Here is a 26,435-nt window from a genome sequence, read left to right as displayed (position 1 = left end):
TCCCAGAATTCTGGTCAACTTGCCTCCAGAGGCCATCCCACGTTCTGATGGAGACACCGGTCCAGAGCCCCACGCAGGAAATCTCACTGGCTTGACATCTCTAGCCAATGTGGACTGTAGCTTGAATTTAACTCACCTTCAATTCTTCTTATGTATTTTCAAAAAAACACTCGTACACTTTCAGAAACCTTAAGTGGAAAGAAACAGGGTTGCCACAGGCCCTGTCTCAAACAAAACCAAGGAAGAAGGTCCAAAAACGCAGTGTTTGCTTTAATGATTTCGTCAACGACTTCTGGGAAGGATGTGAACACATTAGAAATAACAGCCATTTATTTTAAGTATCAGGTTTTATTAAAAAGTGCATTTTGATTAATTTATGATCTAGGTAAGCTGTTAAGATATCAGTATACTCTCTGGAATAGTAACTTTACAAATATTTAAAACAAACAAAATTTTAAAAGCCTTTTTATTTCCTTCACCATTATTGTTTTACAATACAAATATCACCTTGTGAATACACAAAAAAACCCTACGGAAGATAATTCTGCTGCATAAAATACAGAATGGATATATATACTTCTTCATTCTTAAAAAACTATTTTGTTCTCCACATTGGCAAGTATAGAAGAGAATACTTCCCCAAACATACTCATGTTAGGAGTAAAACTTAGAGTTACATGCAGTTTCTGCACAAATATATTTTAAAGAAATAGATCTCCGTTTTGTTGTTCACCAACAAAATTGTCATGAGAGTATGGATAACTAATTTAGAGCTTTCACGTTTTTTAGTTAAGTGATCATTTTTTAAAACTCTCTTTTTAAAAACAAAGTATTCATGGCTGTTTTCACTGTATAGTTAAAATCGAACTACCAAATAGGTGACAAAATAATTTAAGTGGTACATGTCATTGCTACCTGCTCACAATATGGGAACAGGTTCTGACTTTCTGATTAACTCCCCCTTTCTTTAATTCATAGCGATTTAAAAACCATAAGCAGTCTTCTGATTTAATTTAGCTATAAATGCAAAATTTAGTAGTGTATACATACATTTATATTTCCATGGAATATTTTATTTTAAATAAAAACATTTAAGATTGCCTACTGACCATACAATCAAGACAAGAAAGGCACTAGAAACATAGACAAATTTCTCTCCCAAGAAGCATTTTTAAATTTTAACTCTCTTCTCTCCGACATGTAAAAATCTTTAAATTTGGTTTTCATAACATTATTTTGAAAAATAAAGTTAGGAAATACTTAGAAAATCACTTTATAACAGAATCTTTTTTTTTTTTTGCACTTTTTGACACACTCTCTCTGCTGATTTTTACAAAACCCAAAGTTACTGAACCTTTCTGTGTCTGTCATTTTTATTTGAATATCGGTGCAACAGGTAGAAAGATTTCAGAATCAAACCCCATTCAGGTACTTAGAAACCTTCATAGAGACATTTGCTAGAAAATGGCTTACAGCCCAATCTTTGGGGCAAGAGATATGAAAAGTATGTTTTCCCAAGAAAATAATACGCTTTATTTCCAGATGTGCCTGGAAAGACCAGAACTGATGATATAAAAGCTTACATTTATGCTGTTGCATCATATACAAAGGAACATGGTGGTCGCAGGTTATGGAAATCCCAAACTTATGAACAGGAAAATGTGTACAGTGCATGATAGGTTAAATTTTCTTTATTGTTGTCCAACGCAGGTCCTTTGGAGAGAAAAAAAGATCACAGTGCTGACCAGGTAACTCAATAGGTTAAGTCAAGGTAACTTTTGAAAGAGAACAGGATTAGGGAGGTGTTTGTTTATGGCATCTTCTCTCACGGAGTTCTTAGCACTTCGGACAGCTCCACGCTCCAGGGCCTTGAGCGGCCGTTATGTGTCGTTCACCAAGCGGCTGTATTTCACTTGTCTGCTGAGGTGGACGACTGGCCAGGGGAAGGGCCAATGGTAAGAGCGAGGTACGATTCCTTGGACATTCTTTTCAAAGTACTGAAACGGCCTGTACCACCACACCCTAGCCAGGAGGTTCATCTGGGAAGCTTCTTTCAGCACCTAGGAGAACAAGGACAGGAAAACCATGTCAAGGGGAAGGAGACACTGTCCCAGCCCCAAAAGGAACACGCATGCTTTGCTAACCACCTTCCACCTAGAGTTTAGATGGTTTCCTTATTCCTTATTCCAGTTCGCCAAGGACCCCAGACCCACCCCGTGTGCCCCTCGTGCCCCCGTCACACGCACGTGGCCACTCTGTGCTCATCTGCTAACTGGGCCACACCCCAGCAAGAAAACAAGCCAATTTCGGGAGCGCACGGACAACAAGGGCCTTACTCCATCTCTCATCCATACATGTATCCCTCAATCAGTGTTTCGGTGACTTTCTGTGATGGACGTTCAGGACTCGACTGGGGGGGGGCGGGGGGGGTGGAGACCAGGCGCAGCTGGTGGGCGCAGCCGAGACATTTGTCAGGGGCGGCGGGAGGGAGGCCCTCGCTCTAGAAGGATGCTATGTCCGTGTCGCTGCACTCACACATTCCCTGTTCACTTTTTATTCCCAAGTGGGTCAGCGTCACAAAAGACAACCCCACCTTAGATGCCGGACGGTCCGCCCCTCCCCCTGCCGTGTGGGCACCGCCGGGCTGGGGGAAGAGAGGCTGCAATCCCACGAGGAGGGACACTCACTTGCTGGTTGGCCATCGTGTGGTACCACCAGAAGAGTCTCGTGGTGATGTAGTAGGCCACCACCACGTCCACAGTGTAGTGGTCGTGCGCCAAGAGGATGCAGAAGATCCCAACCACGCTGAGCAGCCAGCAGATCCAGTGGTACCACCAGAATCGTCGAGGGGAATCTGCAAAGACGAGACACTCACCGTAGCCCCGTCGTCCCAGCACCTCTAGGGCACCCAACCGCACCTCTATGACGACTCCTGCACCCAGTGACTCTGACCTTTCCTTCTGGAAACATGTCACGCAGGCAGCAAATCTAAGGGCTTTAGCTTCTACGTAACCAAGGCAAGAATGGAAGCAGCTTATTTTATGACTTTATCAGCGATTGTAATTTATGTTTGGTTATTGCTTGATTCATATAATCATAAAATACAGCTTAAAACGGCAACGGACAGGATAATGCATCATGCTCTATTAAAAAAAAACAAACCACAAAACTGTCCACTGACATTTAAGTCAATTTACTTGTAAATAATTTGGGGTTAATGCTCTAAACACAAATCAATACCTTTTTTTTGGTCTAGAGATCCTTATACAGGGATTAGGCAGTCATAATTGATACTGTTTTATTTGCTTTCCAACCTCTGTGACCACACGCTAATCTGAAAGTCTTCAAGATTTCCATTTCTCAAATGGAAATAAGAAAGGATCCAGATGCCCAGGAATTTGGGTCCAAGTGCATTCAAAGGCAGGGCAGGGTCAGATAAACACCTGTCCATACCACCATTTGGAAGCCCCCTGGTGGGAAAGCATCAAAATCTCTGAGTGCAGGCTTTCCCACCTTGTATTCTGGAAGAATGGGCTCAAGAGGGTCAGACATTTTACACAGAAATGTCATTTGCATGTGATCCATCCTCCCTACCCAGGAGGAGGAAGTTCACACTTTTATTGGATTCTCAAGGGGTCTAAGAACTAGTCATCCATTTCACCAGTATTTATCGAGCATCTCCTATGCGCCCGGGACAGGAGATGCTCTAGCAACTGAGATCAACGAGTAAACAGGTAAAGAACCTACCCTGTAGGCAGATCCCTTCCCAGCATGGAGGAGAGACAATACAAAATAATTATAATAAATAAGTAAATTATACGCTATGTTAGAAGGTGTTAAACGCCAAGGAAAAATTAAGAAGTTGAACAGGAGAAGCAGGATCAGAAAGAGAGAAGGGGAAGGGAAGTTTGCAGCTTTAAATGGAGTGGTCAGGGCAAGGGCGGGGACTCTATATTTCACCCCCAGGAGAATCTGTATTTGCACCCTAACAACACAACAACAGCAGATACCGTTCATTCCTCATGCAACTCTGTCGGAGCCCATGAATGCCGTCTGTTTTCATTCCTACCACCTCTCCCTCAGCCACAGGGTGGGTACCAGTAGCTCATTCTAAAGATGAGGGAACCAAGACTTAGAGAGGTTAAAGGTGGTCCCCAAGGTCACACAGCTCGTGGTAGCACCAGGACTCAAAATCCACGTTTGTGACCCCAGTCTTCCCAGTCTCCCAACATGGCACGCTGGGTTTCCTTCAAGGACAAAGCTTAGCCCCCACTGTAGTACAATCAGCAGGGGGTGGGAGTGCTCCCCCAGCCGCAGCCTGCGTGGCCCCCAGCACAAGGACAAGATGGCGCCCTGACAGTTCTGAACAGAAACTGTTAGAATTCACTCTACTTGGTCACATGCCAAGTGCGAGTGGAAGAACACCTACACTTCCTTCTCCCGGTGCCCTGCAGCACATCTCCTCTTCTCCTGTCTTCCCTATCTTAGTTTAAGACCAAAACTGGCCCGGGTCGCCTGGGGGGCTTAGTCAGTGAAGCATCTGCCTTCAGCTCAGGTCATGATCTCAGGGTCCTGGGATCGAGTCCCGCGCTGGGCTCCCTGTTCAGGGGGGAATCTGCTTCTCCTTCTTCCTCTGCTGCTCCCCCTGCTTGTGCTCTCTCTGTCAAATAAAATCTTAAAAAAAAAAAAAAAAAAAAAAAAAGACCAAAACTGGGCTTCCAAGCCTTCGGTCTTCAGCTGTCTCCTGTGCTCCCAGTCAGCCCTGCTCTCTGCAGACTCTTATTTGTGGACCTCTCTCCGTTCCCTCCACGTCTTGCCAACGCCAACACCATCACGGTGGTTCAGGCCACCCCATGTCTTCCCTGGATTACGGCAGCAGCCGGCCCCCCTACTCTCACCCTGCTCTCCAGCCCGGCCCCCTCCACCCATCCTGCACCTGCCCCAGCAGTGGTTTCTCCTTCTCTGGAGGAGGAACAGGATGGCATGGCCCCGTCTCTGAGAGAATGTAAGTTCAGACTCCTCACGGTTTCAGGCACGCTCCATGATCTGGTTCCTACTTAACAGTTCATTTGTGACTTCTCATCACTACCACCGCTCTGAATTCCAACCACACCAACATTCCAGACGGTGCCACACACTCACTCCCAAGACACGTCCAGACTGCAGTGTGTGCGTCCCTCTTCCAAGGTACCGACAGCCCGGGTCTACTCACTATTCTTCATGGAAACTGCCTGAATAATGCTCCCGAGACTGTTTTTAACAGTAAAATATTGAGGACAACTGCGTTTTCTATAAGGAGAAAAATTAACCTGTGGTTCATTACAATGGGCCAGAGCCTCATGTCTCACCAACATCATCTGAGAGAAAACAAGTTGGAAGACCACAGAGAACATAATACCATGATGTAGATTTGACAAAACCTCACACCATGACACGCAAGCACCAAAACATGCATGGACGTGACACAGGAAAATGGGAGGGGAAGGAATGAAAGGCCTTAATCACCTCGTTACATTTTATTTGGTTTTTAACAGGTTAAACAAAACAGACACGGCAAATGCTACTATTAAGCCTGAGCAGTGGACAGGGGCATATTTAGTATTATTTTTTGTGTGTCTCATAATGAAGTATTTAAGTACATTTTTATAAAGGGAATTTCCCATTCAGTGCCTGCCTCATTTAGTGTCCCTGAGCCCACGTCACCGAGCCCCTTCTGTCCCCGCTTAGGGCAGAGGGCCAGGAACTTGAAAACACCTGGTCTATGATCACATCCTACCAGGCCTGATGCTGGAGTCCTGTGGTCTTAGATTTCCTTCTGGCTCCTTCCAGGAGCTCTGACGCATCCCACGTGCTACGCTGACACTCAAGGGAACAAGTCACTCCCCACGCCACACACACACACACACGGGTCACTCCAGGGGACCCTGTGTCTGGGCGCGGTGGGGAGACGAGGTGCCGCCCTCTTGCAGGGGACTCCGCAGAGACCGGGGGACATGGCAGATGTCACGGAAGGCTGCCGTGGACTTACACTCTTTGATAAATAAGTAGGTGAGTGTGAGCATGACCGTGTGACCGCTGTACAGATAGTCCCCGCACATGTTGTGAGAGCCAGTGATGGACAGGCCGCCGCCAGCGATGAGCTTCATTATTCTCCGCAGCTGGGCTTCCCAGTCTCCAAAAAGCTGATGAGAAAAGAGAACACAAGATTCGTTATTGGCCCACGTGGAAGTGCGCCGTGATTACTACTGTTCAGAATTAAGCTTTCTGATACGGTGATTTCTAATCAGAAATATATACTTGCTCTCTGACTTCATTCTGCTTGCACAACCTTGGGAATTTCCTGAGATCAAGGTGGCTTTCTTTGGTTATTCCTCACAAGGCCCTTCCAACGCACCTGAGCACATGCTAACGAGGTTGCTCTCGGAAAGCCCCAGAGGATGGGGGCTGGATGCCAGCAGGGCTAACCAGGCCATCAGGGGGCTGGACCTCCGAGGAGGGGAGAAGGGCTGGAGGCTGAGTTAATCACCCATGGCCAACGGCCTCATCAATCCTGCTTATGTAATGAAGCCTCCACAAAAATCCTGAAGGATGAAGGTTCAGAGAGCTTCCAGGGTGGTGAAAGAGTCGAGATACGGGGGTACTGGGAGGAGGGGCGCACCCGGACAGGGCACGGAAGCTCTGCACCCCTTCCCACACACCTCGCCTGGGGCATCTCGTCCATTTGGCTCCCCTAAGTTATATCCTCTTAGAATACAGGGGAAATCTAGTAACATGTTTTCCTGAGTTGTGAGCAACATTTAGCAAATTAATCAACCTGAGGAGTCATCACAGGAACCTCCAATTTATAGCTGGGGGGTCAGAAGCGTGGGGACAACCCAGACATGGGACTGGTGTGTGAAGCAGGAGGTGGGGACAGTTGAGTGTGACATGGAGTCTTTAGTCTCTGGGATCTGATACTGTCCCCAGCGAGCCAGGATCACAGTGCATTCCCCACATCTGGTCAGAGAAGTGCTCAGAAGTGCTCTGGGCGCTGAGCACAGAGGAGACGCAAGGGAGTGTTCTGCCTTCACGAGTTCATGCTGAGATACATAAGACCCCACCGTGAAGTCTGCCACTCAATGTTCACTGTTTTTCAGACAGTGCTTGGAAGGGGTCTGGTCCTAGAGATGAAGCATGCGGCCTCGGAACGTTCCTTCGATGCTGGCACTTTCTATAGCACATTTCAGCAGACGTTTACCCAGCTTTTAAAATTACACTGATAGAGGAAGAGTCATTGACTGATTTACTACCAGAGCCATTTTGGGAAAAATATCTAGGAAAACTTCCAGTGCTCAGCTTGGGGACAACTCTTCCGCTAACTTAGCCGAAGCGCCAGAGACTGGAGCAGTCAAGTGCGAGAAGACTTGGTTTGTGATATTTGGCGACCAAACCGAGACAAGGCACTGAAGTGGATGTGCCTTCAGTCTTCTGAAATTATTATCTGGGTAGAACTGCATGTTTTTCCCTTTTAGTAAGAGTGAGAAAAGTTCATAAATAAATCTACCCGTCTCTGACACACATCTGGGCCACACACTGGACTCGTAAGTGGTTTAAACAACTCACTCACTGCAATTCTTATTTGCTCTGTCAAACAAAATGTGTGCCTGTCTGTATTTTATGCTTGTCAGTACATTTTGAAGTTCTGATTAGTTGCCCAATTTAATCAACATGATCCTTTTCAGCATCTCACCGATGATATTCCAGGCTTTGGGAAATACATGTTCTATTACAATCTCCCTTTAAAAAAAATGTATCCAGATTTCTACTTAAGGATGGCAGGTTGAACACACCACAGAGAGGGTATGGATTTTCACATTCAGAAGGTCACTGAACATGCAGCTCAACAGAAGAAAACAGACCTACATAGCAGGAGACCCCAACGCCTCCAGAAATTAGAAACAAGCTTCATACAAAGGATCAAGACTCAGGCTTTTTCAAAAACAATACTGGAAAACAGAAGGCTTTGGAAGAATGCCTCCAAATTCTGTGGGAAAATGATTTCCAACTTAGAATCCTATACCCAGCCATATTACTAACTGGCCCTACAGTAAAGGATAAACTAAAGCCATTTTCACATACACAAGATTTCACAATATTTACCACCTATGTACTCTTGTTTTCAGGGAATTACAAGGATATGCTCTGTAAAGCAAAGGAGTAAATGCAGAAAAAAGGAGATGGGACCCGCCAGGACGCCAACGAAGGGAGGGCCCAGGGGCTGTGAGCGTGGACAGTGCAGGGGGTGGGTAGGCGTGCGGGAGGGTCGCCCTGGAGGAGGTGCCTCCAACAGAGCCCACTGCCTCCGACAGCCCTGAATAAAGAGTCACCACATGGGGACGAATGTGTGTGCGCACAGACAGGTAGGAAAGCAAAAAGCAAGGCAATCACTAACTCTACAGGAAACAAAATACTGTGCAGAAAAGTAATCACAGGAAATGATGTGGGTTGGCTACGAAGGGCATTTACAAACTCATAATGTAAGCACTGAGTATGGAGTTAAATCAGAACAGAAAACTAGACTGGGAAGAGGGGACAGGAAGTGTGACGGCCTGTGGTGGGACAGGGTGGGGCAGAAAAGGCACAGAACTGGGGCTGGGGCACTGAGGACCCTTAGTCCTGGCCTTCCTTGTAAGACGTCACTAAGATTCCATCAGAAAAATAAACAGAACTGCCATGTCACTTACACACACACACACACACACACACACACACACACACACCTGTAAAAGTGAAAAGATAGGAAGGTGAACACCACCAGATTCAGCTAAAAGAGCTGAAAGTGAGTTAGGGACGGAGGCTGGAGTTGGGTCAGGGTTGGGGGGCTAATGTTTTTCGTAACAGCTTCTGCAGAACCATTTCATATTTTCAATTGTATACATGTATATACATGATAAAAAATTTTTTAAAGGTTTAAATTGAAAGTTTGGTCCAGTTCTAGTATAACAATGGATAAAGAAGAAAATGACGGCAAAAAAACTTAGGTAGCTTTTCATTTTATATTATTTCAGATTGTCCTTCTAAAACTCTGTTTTTTACACTAGAAATCCTATTCTCAGGCACCATCACCCCATAATTTGCCCTACCGTTTTAGCATGAAAATATTCATGGGGAACCTGTGCGTGTAGGGAGGAGGGAGAAATTACAAGGTAAACATAGCATCGAGAAAAAAAAATAACCAGAAATCAATGCTGCATTCCTTACGAGTGCCCTTAAACTCCTAAGCTTTCTTTTAAAACTATCTTTCCACGTCGGTCAAATCTCTGCGAGGGGCACAGTCTCTTTAAGCTTTAGTGGGAAGCGGGAAAAGAAGACAGATGGTTATGGCCACGTAAAAAATTTTAATTATGTTTAAAAAAGCAAACAAAGTACAAGACAAATCGCAAAACAATTAAGCAGAAACAAATTACCATCTTTTTCCTGTGCACTGCACCTGTCAATCAAGTAAATCAGACCAGGTGGGAAACAAAATTTATCAGCGGACAAAGGATATGAGCAACTGGAGGTAGAGACCGTGTCGAACAAACAGAAGTACAAACGGACGTTAACAGGAGCTCACTGTTCCCCTGCCAAGTTAGCAAAGCTAACAGGAGTCGGCTGCCGGGGGGGGCGGCAGGCACAGGGTCACCCACCTCCTCTAAGTGGCTCCCTTAGGAGGAGGGGACACGCTGGATGTGGCTGCCAGGGGCACAGGGGAGTGGACAGGTGAGGCCTCTGCCACCTCGCTGTGTGACCCCAGGGGGCTGGACCAGTCTAACCCTCAAGCCCCTCACCTACAGCCTGGGGGGGGGGTCACGGCTTTATTACGATCGGCAAAACCCTGCAAAACTCATCATCAACACTGACCAGCAATCTCAACAGCACGGCCTGTGACCTAGAAGTCTACCTCAAAGAAATGACCCCAAATAGGAAAGAAAGCTTTATGTACAAACACTGTAATATTATTTATAAAAGCAACAAACTGGAAACAATCTACCCAGGAATGGGTATTAACTAGCTGTTCCCTTGCTATTCAAAGCCCAGGCCCCGCCCCTTCTGAAAACACCAGGAGTCCCTGTAAATAACTCTGGGATGTACTGAACCAGAATCTGAGGGGATGCATTGGACTCACACTACAGGGATTCAAATGCACTGAACTAGGCTATAGTTTTTGGGGTTTTTTAAGATTTTTTATTTTTCATTTGAGAGAGTGAGAGTGCACAAGCAGAAGGGGCAGGGCAGAGGGAGAGGCAGACTCCCCACTGAGTGGGGAGTCCAATGTGGGGCTCGATCCCAGGACCCCGGGATCATGACTAGGAGCCAAAGGCAGATGCTTAACTGACTGAGCCATCCAGGCACCCCTATTATTGCTTAATAAATCATGAAAAAGTAAGTTCACAATGCCTGTGCAGTAAGTTTATATCATAAACATTTTCTCCTCTTGAGGACAACACAAAACATTTGGTATAATTAACTATGCTTTTTAAAAAAAGTCTAGAATGTACATCCCACATGTTAACAGGGTTTGCATGGAAGTTGGTAGGATTTCTCCCAGTCTCTGTCCCAAAGGGACTTCCATTCCCGCTCCTTGGGCTGGAAAGAGAGGGACTGTCTTGGAAGTCTGCACTTCTGGGATTCAGGTTGCCTTGGAGCGCAGGCAGGACAAAGGGGAAGAACAAACAGGAAACTCTTGGCTTATCTCTCACACTTCTCATTTTGGTTTCCTTCCCCAATGTGCCTGCTACTATCTTTTAGTATCCTCTAAACACCACTCCATACATTCTGCCTACTGTTTGACTTGCATTCAGTGGGAAACAGCATGGAGTGTGCTTCCTCCAAGGAATGGGCTATAATCCTCCCCCCACCATTAGCAGGCTTTTGATTGTTCATTTTTGAAAGCAGAGATATTGGGGGGGGGGGACATTCACGTGATCACGTTCTCAGTGGACACTACAAAGCTGTGATAGGAGCTCTCACATCTATACCACCATGTGAGTTATGGTCTCCTAAGGACACAGAAAAGTCAGTTTTTGGTAAAAATCAAGCAATTTTCTTCAATATCTAATGAACGGCTAAGAAATTAAGTAAACTGGACAAATCGCTTAAGCAAGAACAAGGCCGGGAAGGAGAGGCTTAACAACACGGACCACTCTAGAACAGTTAGAAACTGGGGAGCCTTCGGTTTATTAAAAAAAAAAAAATTATATATATATATATAAAGATGGATACATATAAAGTAACTTTTCCTTGAGCAGCCTCATACCTCACAGAGTTAATGTCCTGCTATCATGCCCCAGACATCTCTCAAAGTACACATTCATTCATTCATTCAATGAATCTACCTACTACCACCAGGGCAAGGAACATTTTGTCTTATTGCTGAAGAACAGTCTCACTGCTACACAGAAAACTCACTCTCATCTATCTAGGCCATGCCCAGAGAGCTGCTCTGAAACCCACAGACCACAGTCCACACCCGCTGAGGAACCCGGCGTCGAGGGGCAGAAGGATCCGTGGAACCCTGTGTCGATCACGTGCTGGGCAGCCTGCCGCTGAGAAGCACACACTATACACTGCGGTCACCCCTCATCTTCAACTCCCACAGCAGCAGGACTTTGCCACCCCCCGAATTTCGCCTGGCATCCGGCCCTCTGAACTGACGCCGGGTACGTAAGAACTAACACGAGTCAGGAAGACGCCCTTCCGTGTGGCCCCGAGGCCCTCACAGGGACAGGTCGTGTGTTTACAGCTCGGGGATGCTCTGGGGAGCGCGGCGGCCTCGTCACTGCACATCTGTGTCCTCACCAGCCCTCAGACCTCCCTACTCCCACCTGACCGGGCAGTGGAAGGGCAGCGGCCCGGTGGTCTTACGGAAGAAAACATCAGCTTTCGTTGGTACAGAGACTCCAGCCTTTTCAACAGAGCTTTCCCATTAACTATCTCGTCCTCTCCTCCCAAGGCTGTCAGGTGGCTGGAGCGGCCGTTATGATGGCCATTTGAGAGAGAAGCAAATCAACAGAGAGGCTCCTTCTGTTTCGCACCGTGAGTCGGGGGATCAGGTCCAGATTCTTCCTCTCACCCAAGCAAGTCTGCAGCCCCTGCACCCCGACAGAGAGCCTGCTGTTGTTGCAAACGTCTCCCCAAGTGACGGGGGCCGAACACTACCTCCAGGCTGCAGGTGTTCGCACCAAATCCCACCCAGCTCACACACGGCATTTAGATGCAGGTGCACACCCGGGTTCACGAACGATCCTTTATTCCCGAGTGTTGTTTTCCTTTTAAATCAAACTTCCCCATTTCTAGAGAAGTTATTTTCACGGAACTCTTTCACACACCGATTGTACATTTTCTGCCTTCTCAAACAAGGTGTTTTCGACTTGACTTTCACTCCCCTTGCTTTGTACTGTGCCGTGTCGGAGTGATGCTCCAAATGTCTCCGAGTCTGCTTTCATGGGAGCAACGATGAACCCACACCCAACCCAAGCCCCAGGTCAGGGTGAAGCATCTGGGGTGCTCAGGACAAACGCTCTGTCCTTTCTAGCTGCAGATGTCTCTCATCTGTAGGATGGCAAGAACCACCTTTCCTTGCCCTCAGCCCTCATCGCCTGAAGTGAGATGATCTCTGGAGGAAGTGACCACAGACATTATAAAGTGCTAACCCAGCGTAAGGCAGCACCCCAACCCCCAAGCCCTTCAGGGAGAACTCCATGCCTGGCACCGAGCACGTGAAATCCGGGGCGTGCTCCTCGAACACGCAGCCCTCACGGATTCTCGTCCGTGGTCACAAGAGACTTTTCTGAACAACTCCTCCACGTGGGAACTGCCTCATTCCTGGGAAGATTTTGCCTCATCCACAAATACCGTATCCACCTCAACTGCTCTTAAGCAGAGAGAGTTCAGTACGTACATCCTCTTAGAACTCATATATACAACTTTAAAAAAGACTTTTCCCTCCACTAAGCTCCGAAGGATTTGGCTCTCTGCACCTCTCTGTTATCAAATGTATCCATCCATTCTTCTTTCTTTTGGGGGAAGGGTTATCGCTATAATTATCAGCAATCAAGCACTAATCCCCAACCTCAGCCTCCCTTCCGCCCAGTCAAAACTTTAATTTTTTTCACAGCCTCTAGTAAGGAGACTTACCAAAGCTTCATGAAATCTCAAAGTCAGCTATGCATTTCCATTCATCCATGTCCTTACTTGTCCCATTAAAGAAATCTAGCATTTCAGAAAGGCATGATTACCTTTTAACAAAATTATCTTTGCTTTAAGTGTTGAGAGATCCTTTTGCACTACCTGTTCGTGAAGTAAAAATTTAAAAAAAAAATTCCCTCAGAGTTTTGTTAGGGAACTTCTAGATCTACAGAGTACAGATCTTCCTCTGTGACTTATGATGGTGTCACAGTCCAATAAACCTATAGTGAGTTGAAAATATCCTATGTCAAAAATGCATTGACTATAACCAACCCACCTCACCTCATGGCCTTGCTGACTTTAACATGCCCAACACGGTTGCGCAAAACCATGTGACGCAAAGCCCACTTTACGACCAAGCGCTGACTGTCTCACGTATCATACTGAGTACGGCGCCCAAGTGAGGAGCACAGTCACTGCCCGGGCACTGCGGCTCCAGCCTCACCAGAACGGATCGCTAGCCCAGGAAATGAGCCAAATCACGAAATCTAAAGCATGGTTTCTACCGAATGCGCATCGCTTTCCCAGAATGGTAGACTCAAAAACGCGTTAAGTGGGGCCACCGTGGGCAGGGATCATCTGAATAATGAAACCCCCAGACCCTTCTCTTAGATTCATCAATTATCAGCATTTTGCCACATTTGCTTCTTCCTCCCTCTCTTCTCTCCTGGACCACGTGAGAACAAGTTGGATATACTAGGATGCTTCACCCCATACGTAGAAGCAAGGACACTGTCTTCCATCGCCACACTCCTAAATGTGTAACAAGGAGGCAAGAGGATCACAGTTTACAGACATCCTCACTCAGGCTCCTGAAGGTCTCAGCACGTCCTTTACAGCGTCTACGCCCCGGATCCAGGGTCCAGCCAGGGGACACATCTCGAGGCTATGTGACGTAGTCTTAATTTTTCTGTTTCTCAGTCTTTGTATTTAGGACACTGATATTTTTGAAGAGTCCAGTCTAGTTTCTTTCTTTTTTTTTTAAAGATTTTATTTATTTGACAGAGAGAGAGCGAGAGCAGGAGCACAAGCAGGGGAGTGGGAGAGGGAGAAGCAGGCTCCCCGCCGAGCAGGGAGCCCGATGTGGGGCTCGATCCCAGGACCCTGGGATCATGACCTGAGCCGAAGGCAGATGCTTAACGACTGAGCCACCCAGGCGCCCCAGTCTAGTTTCTTTATAGAATGTCCCTCCATTTGGTTTTATTGGATTGTTTCTTTGTGCTCAGTCAAGTTGAATGTGATTGGCAGGAATATTACAGAACTGGTGTGTCCTCCTTAGCACATCGTATCGAAGAGCATCTGATACCTACTTTGTCCTGTGACTGGTTTGGTCACTTGGCTGTGGGAATGCCTGCCAGATTTTGCCACTAAACACACACCTCTGCCCCTGTGTAATCAATCAGCAATCTGTGTTGTTCTTAACGTATGTAATATGATGCCCCTAACCTTTCACTAGTGGCCTTGGGACCCACTCTTGGTTCCTGCTAGAATTACTTCTGGAGTCACTCCAAATGGTGATTTTCTATTTCTAACATTACTTTTCCATCTAGGGGTTGACCTTTTTCGCCCTTAACACTAATTTTTAAAAGGTTTTTTTATGAATTATTGCCATTCTTTCATTGGCACACTCCAATGATCTCAAACCTGGCCAGTGGGAACCTCTCCAGCAGGAAATATGGCTTCTGAATGAACGCCCTGGCCTGTAGTGTCCATGCAGCTCTGCACCCGTCTCTCAGGATGCGAGTCCCACCGACCACCCGCCTGCACGGTGACACAATGGATAATGCTTCACGGAGACTCCTTGGAATGCCTACTGGACGCTTTCTGACTCCGGTCACCTCTTCACACCAGATGGCTGTGGCCGTGTTGAAAACCTCTGTCCCCTTCCCCACGCCCCCCAGACATGGCCCTCTCTGCCCGGTCCACACCACCACACCAGTGCGGCCTCACCTGCCTCCCTCCTGCACACAACAGAGACGCAGCCCAGCTCCTTGCCTCTCTGCTTAAGAACCGGTGGTACCTGGGAGGCAACGGGCCGGCCGAGCGTCCCTGAACCGACCGCATCTCCCCCCGCTCCCTCGGGAGGACTGAATGCAAACAGGGCAACGGGGATCACACCCGGCAGGGAGCGGGGACACAGGATTTGGCGTCACTATGGGTCCTCCATCCTCCCTCCCAAACAGCGTCCTTCCTGTAATGTGCGGGGATCCTTCTGAGGGACACATGTGACCCCTTCATACTCCTCCTCCTCCTACCGTTCCCGGCTTCCTGCAGCCTAATTCCTTAAAAGGGTGACAAGACCCCTTCGAGTTGGCCCACATGTGCCTCTCTGGCTTTAGCTCTGGCCACTCGCCACTGGGTGCCGCGCCCTGGGTCACCCCCTTCCCCCAGCCCCCTCGACACCTTTCCTGTTCTCCCAGCTCTTCTGCTCCTCGAATCCACCTGGCGAACTCCCACTCGTCCCGCTGAGACCTGACTCAGACAGCATCCCCTCGGCACAGTCGACACCCAGCGGGGTTTGCCACTTTCTGGGGCCGCCACACACTGCCACGGGCAGGACTCAGCAAGTCAGAGCAATCTGCTGGGTTACATGACTGTCATGGCATCCGGTGCCCAGCAGGGGGACACCCATGGTATCGATCTGTGGGTCCTCAAAATTTACCCCACACAGGGAAGGTTCCCTAGAAATGCTTGTTCAGGAAACAATCGACCTGCTTGTGTATCATCTACAGTCTCCCTGCCTCACAATCCAGGAGAGCGAGTCTCCCTGGTGATGGCCCTTCAATAAAATCATTTAGGGGGCGCCCGGGTGGCTCGGTCGGTTAAGCATCCGACTCTTGATCTCCGCTCAGGTCATGATCTCAGGGTCGTGAGATCAAGCCCCGTATTGGGCTCCGGGCTGGGTGTGGAGCCTGAGATTTAGGAAAACAAAACAATGACAAAAAACCATTTAGAAAGTTTAAGGTTTATAAAATCATGTAAAACTGCACATATCAAGCTTAAACTATAAGGAAATAGGAATAACTATACAGAAAGCACGATCAGAGATGTGTAAAACAAATATACATAAAGGACTAATATATAGAAACATCAACAGTAAATAGGGCCAGGAGTGATGGTAAAAATTTTCCTCTTTTTGTATTTTTTCAGTGTATCTATAAAAGTATAGTTTCTTTAAAATGGAAAAAATAATCTTTTTAAGAGAGAAAAAAATAATTTAGCACATTTCTATTTTTTCTTTTTTTGTCCCTGAAAAAGGAAGAGAATCGTGGAGAGAGACAGAGGAAGGTGAAGAAGAGCTTCGGGATGGGGAAGGCTCTGGAAGTTATCTGCAAGAAACAGTTAAAAGTGAGAACAAACAAAAAGGCAGGTTACACTGATGGTAAGAAACTGGGGGGGGGGGGGAGGGGAGGCGAGCAGAAAATGAGGTAAAATCAGGCATGGACAATCTGGATTCCACACACTCGAATGGAACGACGTGAAGCTGTTTGGTACCAGAGATGCTGGTAAGGTTGGCGGGAGCTAATCACACCACCAAGAGCGGTCAGCGTGGAGGGCGGCCTGCCACACCCACGCTGCCCCCCGAGAGCGTGAGAACACACCCGAAAGGTCGTGGGGTCCCCAAGAGCGCGGGCCCTTCGCCTTGGGAGCAGCACCGCTCAGCTGCGGGGTGCAGGAGGGGCTCTGACCTCTGCCGTGCCTGTGACTCAGCATGACTGACAGCAGGAGCGGCTCCGAAGGCCCTTCTGTCCTGACTCTGTACTTTGTCCCACCGAGCCCTTACCCCCCAAGCCACGCAAACACAGCCCTTGTCCACCAGGGGGCTCTTCCCCGCGCAGAAGGACCACTGAAAACACTGTGTCACAGAGTGCAGCGTCCCCGCTCCAATTAAGCCCCCTCTTTTCCAAGGTGTGCAAATCTTGGAGCCACGGAGTCACGGATTAACTCCCGCAACTACTAAGATGAGAGTCGAAAACAGCAAGTTACTTCCTCCTTCGGCCTTCGGCTGTCTGGATCGGGGGCCCAGGGTAGGTTGTTTCTTTTTTTCCCTCCTTTTGGAGTTTGCTACAACAGTTAGAAAAAACTTTCTTACAGGAAGGTAAGAACACTAAAGAATTTTCAAATATTTCTGCACAGTTTTGGGGTTTTTTTTAAACTGAATCCTGAACAGTGGGACCAAGATGACAAGAGGGGGGGTTCTGGTTTGCCCGCATGCTCCTTGCAGAGACACTTTGCTGAGCTGAACAGGCTACTCCCAGCATCAGACGCTCGGCAGCCTCGGCTGGAAGCCCATCCCGCTTCCACCAGGCTATAGGACAAGCGCGGCCCAGAAACTCCGCTGGGAACTGAACACACCAGCTTCCCCGTGGCTCCTCTCTGTGGCAGGGGCACCTGCTGGGAGGCCCACTCTCCTTCCTCCTCATTTCCCACAACCATGACATCTTGTCGGGTGAAGCGCACGCCGCCATCAAATGAATGAACAATGGGAACAATTTCGTAATTACTGCAGACCTGCTGGACCGCTTTTCTTAGAAGCCACAGGGAGTGAGTACTGGCCTGAAGGGAAGAATTAAGCTGGCCAACGATGGGGCCTAACAGGATGGCAGAACCAAGTTCACAGTGTACGGTAAACAAAGTGTCTCACGCAGGCCTGGGAAATGAACGGTCACCGGACAGGTCAGACGTAGGGGAGAGAGCATGGTCATGACACCAGCTTCTCTTCTTGCCTCCGTGTGGAATTTTGTACCCACAGAGCCCCTGATGTGTCACCGCCACTCACTCTCAGAGCTCCTTAGGACAGACCCAGAAAGCGTCCTCTGCGCCATGCTGCCCATCAAGGCCCAGAGGCCCTGAGAGGTAAACACAAGTGCCACAGGGTGGGGCCGCGGGGGTGCAAGCCCATGCTGCCTCCGACCTCCGTTCTTCCTACGACTCGGCCTGTATTTTTAAGGGCTGAGAAGCCCCCTCGCTGTGCAATGGTTCAGGGGAGGCTGCTCTGGGGAGACCCCAAATGGAGCCACTAGACTGGATGACTCTTAGTGAGGATCCTTTCAGTCCTGACCGATGAGCCCCGGGCTGGACTGTAAGCAGCCATGCTGGCCTCTGGGACCCCTCTCCGGCGCCCCTTCTCCCACTGACACGGCTCCCAGGGTGGCGAGCTAGCCTGGACCGGCCATTGGATTCCTTGGGCTTGGGCCACCAGGCCAGGGGCAGCACCAGCCTCCATGGCCTCCCTGGACTCTTCCGTCCAGCTTCAGAAATCATCCTACCTGTGGAGTCTTCCTGCCCACAGAGGTGAGACCAAACTGAATCAAGTCTCCAGAGCCCACTTTCTATTTAGAGAAAGAAATGGAGCAGAGAAAAAGGCTAATCGACATGACAACGAATCAAACGGATAAATCCAGAACGTGGGCTATTCCACAGAATAACCCATCTGATCTCTACGAGTTACGGATGGCAGGGGGGTAAAAAAGGGAGAAAGGACTGCCTAGAATTAGAGACTTAAGAGACACAGCAACTAAATGTAAAGATGTTGGCTCCTAATTTATACAAACCATTTTTAAAAAAAGGCATTTTTAAGACAATCAAGATATTCCATGAACTGATAACTGCCAATACCAAAAAATTACCATTGATCATGTTCACTATACCAACAGCATTAAAGTTATCCATAAAATGTCCAAAATTTTCAGATGCATACTAAAGCATATAGCCATCAAATGACATTGTCTGACATTTGTTTAAAAATACTTCAAAAAAAAAAAAAATGTGATGAAGCAAATGCAGCCAAGTCTTGATAATTACGGGATCTGGGTGTTGGGTATACGGAGGTTCCATTATGAGCTTCTCTACTCTGGGAGATAACGTATGAAAATTTTCAGAATGTAAATTGTTTTCTGAATCCTTTCCTCCAAGAGGCTGTTTTACAAAAGAAGTAATTAGCCTTAACGAGTCCTTAACTAATTATTTTTGCTAAGCTGTGCTTACGTTTCATCCCCTCCTGTGTTCCTTTACTTAAAAAAAATCCCAATTTCCAAATGACCGTCATGGAAGGATGGCCCCAGTCGGGATTTCTGGCAAAACCATATATGAGTGGCACATTTGGGCTGGGTTGTTTTTTTTTTTTTTTGCACAGTTTCTGCTGTGACCTCTGTCTTTACCAAGAAAAACCACAACTATTTATAGCCACGGGACCTTGGCTGGATTTGCTGATGACTCAGGCGGACTCTCTGAGCGCCAATGCTAACCAAGCTCGAGCTTGCCAGCAATTGGATGGAGTGGCAGAGAGAGGTTCTGGGGGTGGGACCAGAGCAGGGAGAACGTCTACACAGCACAACCCCTCCACGTCGCATCCATGACTGTGGGCTTGGCCCGGCATGCCGTGTTCCCTGGTGAATAAATTTCCCCATGCACAGACTTTAAGAAGCTCCACTAAACTTGGGCAAATATCCTAAACTGTCCGCCTACTACTGAGAACACACTGCTGATCACGCCAGGCTCCCGCCAAGAGTCCACATCACTGGACCCTCACTGATAATAAGAGATTTCCTCTAACCCAGGAACCACAGGCAGCGCTCGAGAGCTTTCACAGAGGCTGGAGAAGCCGTGAGGCTGGCTTCTCTGGAGGAGGACGTAACAAGATGGAAGGTGCAGGGTGGGGTAGGAGGCTGCTGACAGGGACGATGGGACCACTCATTCTTTATGGCGGCTTCTCCAGAGTTCAGTGAAGAGTCTGAAGCCAAAACAGAGAGAAGCAGGGAACCAGCTACCTTCCTGAGTGCACACCTCAGTCTAAGAAGGAAGGGGACGCGGTGAAGCCAGTAACCTAGCGGCGTCCAGAATTTCAAATGATGAAGACACCACTTTGAAACCCTGGTGAATTTTTCCGCTCTCTTTCCCAGTTCTAGCAGAGAAGACTCTTCTGGAAAGAACAAAAGTGAAAGGGGATGGAATCGAAAGCACATGGGGGTTTTACCGATGCAAGTGCGACGCAAAGAAATGACTGCAAGGGCACCACGGCATCCGCTGTATCCTCCCAACCTAGCCAAGGAAGCCAGCCTCTTCTCATTCTTACTGCATTAGAGCTTTGTGGCCGGCAAACATTGTAAAAACTGAGTCTTCTGCTAATTATGTCAGAAGTTCCAGTGGTCTCCCTAGGTGGAAGCATCGTAAGGTAAAGGTTAGAGGGTCAGGAGTATTTTGTGAACCTGATGGAAAAACAGAGCCAATGGGAGAGGAATAGAGTTTATTTTAAAGAAAGGTCTCTGTGCTACTAGGGAAGATCAACAGGGCAAAATGTGCCTCCAGGGAAGAGTGACCCTGCTTGGGTGGGCAGACGGTGCAAGGGGACACGGACGGTGTCTCTTGCCCTTACAGATCACCATTGCAGGGAGTAACAGAAAGAAGGGAAACATACCACTGGAAGCCACACTTTCCATCCAAGAGAGGGAAAAAGCACCTGAAAGCTCTTGGATCTGTGTCAAGGGAGTGAACGGTATTTTAAACTTGTGGCAGGAAACCAGAGAGCTACACCCACACACAGAGCCTCACCGCTTCCAGCACACTAACTAGACACGTATGCTCTGAGCTGGGGAACACTGGCGGGCTTGGAGATTCTGAGAAGGGGGCGGGGGGGCGCCCTGACGTATTGCTTAGTAACGTTCCTGGATAAGGATGCGGGGCTCTGACGGTATCCTCAGGCAACGGTCACCTCCGGCCTGAGTCAGAGGACCACCGGGCAAGACGACAGACAGACAAGAAGGGCGATCCCAGTGAGCAAAGGCTTACCTTCGGAGAGCAGTTGAAATGCATGCCGGGCACCGGGAGGGTGGTCACGTACATCGTGATACAACGGTACAGGTACAACGTGCCGACTATGCAGAAGAACCTCCTGCTGATGATGGACCTAGAGGAAGGCAAAAACAGGGCGCTCAGTCGTGACAGTCTGCACATGCAGCGAGCTTTCCCGTGACCTGACAACCATACCAACCCCCAAATTGCTCGAGACCTTGAAATAAGAACGTTCTAACCAAAGCTTACAGTAGACTGACGTAAGGATTTTGAGAATGAGGTGGTGGTTTTTGATTCTCTTAATGTGAACTGGCCAAAGGAGGGTAAAGGGCTCTCCGTTGCTAACGAGGCTTCCTGAGGCCTTACACCTGAGCTGATGTTCACCTGCTGGGTAAGTGGGGCCCATTCTGATTCATCCGTACCTGTGCTTAAACAATTAGAGAGTAGAGTGTGTTTTCCGTCATAAAAAGGGAGGATGCTCCGGGGCACCTGGGTGGCTCAGTCGTTGAGCGTCTGCCTTCGGCTCAGGTCATGGTCCCAGGGTCCTGGGATCGAGCCCCACATCAGGCTCCCTGCTCAGCGGGAAGCCTGCTTCTCCTTCTCCCACTCCCCCTGCTTGTGTTCCCTCTCTCACTGTGTCTCTCTCTGTCAAATAAATAAAATCTTTAAAAAAAAAAAAAAAAAAGGGAGGATGCTCCGAATACGAAAATGGCATTAAAGTGAGAATTCACAAGTTTTCTGACCTTGAATGAGTCAAGGACACGGAACAATTGTACGGACTCTCCTAGCTGATCTCCCTCTGAGAAAGTATGATGTCAAGAAAAGAGCCCGTCTGGTTAACAGCATCTGACCCCCCACCTCTCTCCACGTGCAAACTCTGTGGCCGTGGGACAGGCCACTGACAGAGGACCCTCAAGTTTCTGAATCCGTAAACCGGGGACAACAACATTAGACATCATGTATGGACAGCCCCAACCTCAAAAGTCCAGGTTACGTGGATGAGTCACAAAATAAGCAAGAATTAGAAATCTTTTCCATTTCAAGCTGATGAGTCATTCTAATGAAACTATCTGATACACACACGTGAACAAGTATATTGAGCTTGGGAACTTCGCCTAGCCTCAAGTTCCACATCGGTTAACTTTAATTAGATTAAGTTGTACTAGTCTACTGTATCCTTGGACAAAAATGTTCCCTCCCTTTCTACTCCTACCCTGTTCTTCCACAGGCCAGAATCACAGTCCTGAGGGCTCCTCTTTCTCAACTGCGAGGACTTCAAATGTTTCCTTGGCCTGGGGCAACCTAAGTTCAATACACAAAAAAATCTTAGAAACAGTGGGCAGGCTTTCCTCTCAGATACTAAACATTTACTCTATAATTTATAGCGTAGTTCTATTCTTATGCAGAACGGACATTCCTACTAAAGTGTGTCTTTGGAAGAGAACCGGTATCATCTGCGTTTTTTGTTTTGACAAGAGGAACAAAGTAACGTGTCTTTTTTATTGGCTGGGTGGCTCAGTCGGTGAAGCGAGGGCCTTCGGCTCAGGTCATGATCCCGGGGTCCTGGGATCGAGCCCCATATCGGGCTCCTTGCTCCGTGGGAAGCCTGCTTCTCCCTCTGCCTCTGCCCCTCCCCCACCCCATGCTGGCTCGTTCTCGGTCTCAAATAAATAAATAAAATCTTAAAAAAGAAATTTTTTCTCATAACGCATACAACCCTACTGGCATTTCATTCTGGGTTACTTAGGATGTATGGCTAGAGCCCGGTGTGTTGCCTGCACACCCAGATTTCAGAAACTGGGTCAGACTTGCTCCCCACAGAGGCAGTATTACTCTCTCTTAGTAAAGCTGTGCACGCCACCTCTGAGGACAAGAATTTATTCAGCATACAGCTGTCTTATAAAGGTATGTGCCTTTAATTTTGAGTATGACAAAAAGCACAATAAAACAGGGGCTCCTGGGTGGCTCAGTCGGTTAAGCTGCTGCCTTCGGCTCAGGTCAGGATCCCAGGGTCCTGGGATCGAGCCCTGCATCAGGCTCCCTGCTCAGCGAGGAGTCTGCTTCTCCTTCTGACCCTCCCCCATCTTGCACTCATGCGCTCTCTTTCTCAAATAAATAAAAAAAAAACCTTTAAAAAAAGCACAGGAAAACAATATAAAGAGGAACAATGCTAGAGAATAATACTAACCCTATAAATGTCTGACCAAGAATACTCGAAATACCAAAGTGAATTTTCCATTGTGAGATAGAAGGGTCATCTTTCTTCAGAAGGAAATGCCCTCTCTAGCCCTCCTGCCCAAACAAACAAATTATTTGCAATTTCACTTGAACTACACAAGAAAGAGCTAAGACAGAAAGTTGTTACGTTTATCTAGATCTGTTTATCTCTTTGGGGAAAGACAAATAAGGTGACCACTATCAGTCCACTTGGGTAGAGATTACAATTAAGATTACAAAAAAAATTTTTAAAGTAACAAACACTGAAGATTCAGCCACAATTACTCTTGGACTTGAAGTGAAAAAGTCAAATGACTTTATCATGTAACTTCATCAATATTAACAAGGTGATAAATTGAAAGTGGGTGTAAGAATCTAATCTTTGGCATTTACTTAATCTTTTAAAAATTAATCTTAGAATAGCTTCAATATATAATGTTAAACCAGGATCTCCTTGCACAAGCTTTAAAAAGCAGGTTATAAAAGTGTTTCAAAGAATTGTATGCACTTAAGGCACTTATTTCCTTCATCAAAGAGTTTCACACATTAGAATTTTTACTCCACTCAGAGGTTTAAAAGTTCAAGATGTATGTGCTCGCCCCAGCAGCACATATACTAAAATTGGGATGATAAAAGTTCAAGACATGTTTTTTAAAAAAAAGTCTGAAGTGGTTAAAAATGTAACAAGGCAACAAAAAGCCACAGAAGTGTTAATGAGATATTACGAGAGATGAAGCGAATGCCAAGAATAAGACGCTGCTGTAATTCTTAAAACCACAATGGTGCTCTCCTCACGTGGGGTCATCTCTCACACGGCAAAGAAGCCTGCTCCCCAGCCGCCTGCACTGCCTAATGGCCGTGACCTCGTGGACACTTGCATTTGGCCTCAGTTATCTATTTGTCTCTCAAGGATTTGGGTAACGGGCTCTTACCACTTTTCCTGAGAGAAAAGAAAATCCTTCTTTGTTAAAAATGATTATAAGGAAACATGAATAAAAGTGTTACTATTTTATAGATAACTATTGAAGACTCGCTAGAAGAGCATATTATGGTCAGAACAGGTGACTTTATTAAACTTTTTAACATCCTTATTTGAAAAGGAGAAAGTGCTCAAAACCTGATTAAATACCACCAAAATTAGCAGTAGTACATTGTTTTTGGCATCTGGCACAATGGTCTAAAATTCTAAAGAAAAGAAGTGGTGAAAGACATTAACACACTACCGTGTAAAATTGAAGTACTGGAAAGTTCTTTGGCTTCCCACAAGTTGTCTCTTGCAACGAATCCACAGCCAGAAAACACACAGCAATTCTCTCAAGCTCAGACCTGGTCTGCAAGCTCTGTATGGAAGCTCCTGGCCTTGGCATACAAACAGGCCCTGACACACAGCGACAGAAGGAAGCAATAATCCCAAACCCAGAGGCAACAAACAAGAGGGAACAGAGTCAGGGAGACCCACAGCTCTGGCGCAGTCATGGAAGCCAGGGCCTGAGTCAGGTCCTGGACCAGCTACGGCAGGATGCGCGGCGCGGACCAGGCACGGGGAGCTCATTACCACACGGGTGCTAGCTCTACCTTTAACAAAGGCTCACGTGGTGACTTGGGCCAGCTTGATTAATTTCCTTGGAAATTTGCTTCCTCACCAAAGGATGCCTCGCCTCTTCCTTATGAATCAAAGAAATGATATCAAGGTGTTTCTCCAGGCTGTTATTAACAGCGACTATAGGGTTTTGCCAAATCTCTCTATATGCCAAGCACTGTGCCATTTAGTTCCTAAAGCAACCTGCAATGCAATGTGATCCTTGTTTCACAGATGGGAAAACTGAGGTTCCGAGTGCAAGCTGACATTTAAGTTTATCACACAACACAGAAAGACTCAGGAAATGGTGTTGGATTGTGTAAGAAATCCCAATTTTACCTGAGACGACACCGTGTGTGCTTAGAGATGAGCTGATATCCTAACACATTTAAGTTATGTTTAAAAATCTATTTAACTCAGGGGTGCCTGGTGGCGCAGTCGGTTAAGCGTCGACTCTTGGTTTCAGCTCAGGTCATGATCTCAGGGTCGTGAGATGGAGCCCTGTGTCAGTCTCCATGCTCAGTGCAGAGTCTGTTTGGGATTCTCTCTCCCTCTGCAGCCCCCTGTTCACATGCATGTGCTCTCTTTCTCACATAAATAAATAGAATCTTAAAAAAAAAAAAAAAACTACTTAACTCAGACTTTTCACTGTTAGTGTTTTATGTCATATTTCATATGGACCAGAACTCCCCAAATTAAGAATTTTGATAATACTTTAATAACCGTGCTAACTATGAGAGTACTGAAACAAATCCTTCTAGATCTCTAACACGAAATGCACCCACTTTCCATCACTATTTGCAGACTGTGCCCAGCTATGCTTACAGCCCCAGTGTTTACGTAGCCACATCTCAGCGTTCTATCTCGCCTGGACCTCTCCTTCTTCCACCTGCTGTCCCACCTGTGCCTCCCTAAAATCCATTCCACACGGACCCACCAGAATCAGTTTTTGGAAACAGACAAACAGATTATGTCCTTTGAAACCCTTCAATGGGGGCGCCTGGCTGGCTCAGTTGGTTAAGCATCTGCCTTTGGCTCAGGTCATGATCTCAGGGTCCTGAAAATGAGCCCAGTGGGGACTCTGCTTCTTCCTCTCCCTCCGCCCCTCCCCCTGCTCATGCTCTATCAAATAAATAAATAAGATCTTAAAAAAAAAAAAACCCTTCAATGGTTGCCAAATACTTTTCTTTTATATAAAAGATTTTATTTATTTATTTGACAGAGAGACAGCTAGAGAGGGAACACAAGCAGGGAGCCCAACACGGGCCTCGATCCCAGGACTCTGGGATCATGACCTGAGCCGAAGGCAGATGCTTAACGACTAAGCCACCCATGCGCCCCACCAAACACACTTTAAATAGAATCCAAATCCTTTACCAAGCCCAGGAGGCCCTGGAGGAGCGGGCCCACCTCTCTCTACCTCCTCTCCCACTGCTCTCTGCAACGTCCTCCAGATCGAAGCTCAGTCCAGTGCTGTTGGTGCTCTTAGAATCTATGCTTCGAAGTCCCTCCCGCCTTAGGTAGGACCTGGATTCCCAAGACACTGCCTGTCACTCAGGTCTCAGAGATCGGACTCTGAAGAAGTTCCCTGGTGCGTTCTATCTCAGACTTCTAGTTTAATCTCTTTCCCACCACCACC

The 26,435-nt window shown here is 47.2% G+C and overlaps 1 protein-coding gene across 12 annotated transcripts in view; it reads right to left on the bottom strand.

Moving 5' to 3' along the window:
- Positions 1-328: 328 nt before the first annotated feature.
- SGMS1 (sphingomyelin synthase 1) overlaps positions 329-26,435 on the bottom strand; it is a 270,354-nt gene continuing 244,247 nt past the window's right edge. For all 12 annotated transcript variants that reach the window (XM_078077801.1, XM_036123426.2, XM_036123430.2 and 9 more), the window contains 4 exons: positions 20,998-21,115; positions 6,029-6,182; positions 2,688-2,854; positions 329-2,060 (listed from right to left, as the gene is read on the bottom strand). In XM_078077801.1, coding sequence (XP_077933927.1) covers positions 1,881-2,060; positions 2,688-2,854; positions 6,029-6,182; positions 20,998-21,115 — 619 coding nt within the window. In that variant the 3' untranslated portion in view covers positions 329-1,880. The remainder of the gene's footprint in view (positions 2,061-2,687; positions 2,855-6,028; positions 6,183-20,997; positions 21,116-26,435) is intronic.

Source organism: Halichoerus grypus, chromosome 7 (assembly GCF_964656455.1).
Source record: "Halichoerus grypus chromosome 7, mHalGry1.hap1.1, whole genome shotgun sequence".
Lineage (NCBI taxonomy): Eukaryota > Metazoa > Chordata > Mammalia > Carnivora > Phocidae > Halichoerus > Halichoerus grypus.
This window is presented reverse-complemented; position numbering and strand designations above follow the sequence as displayed.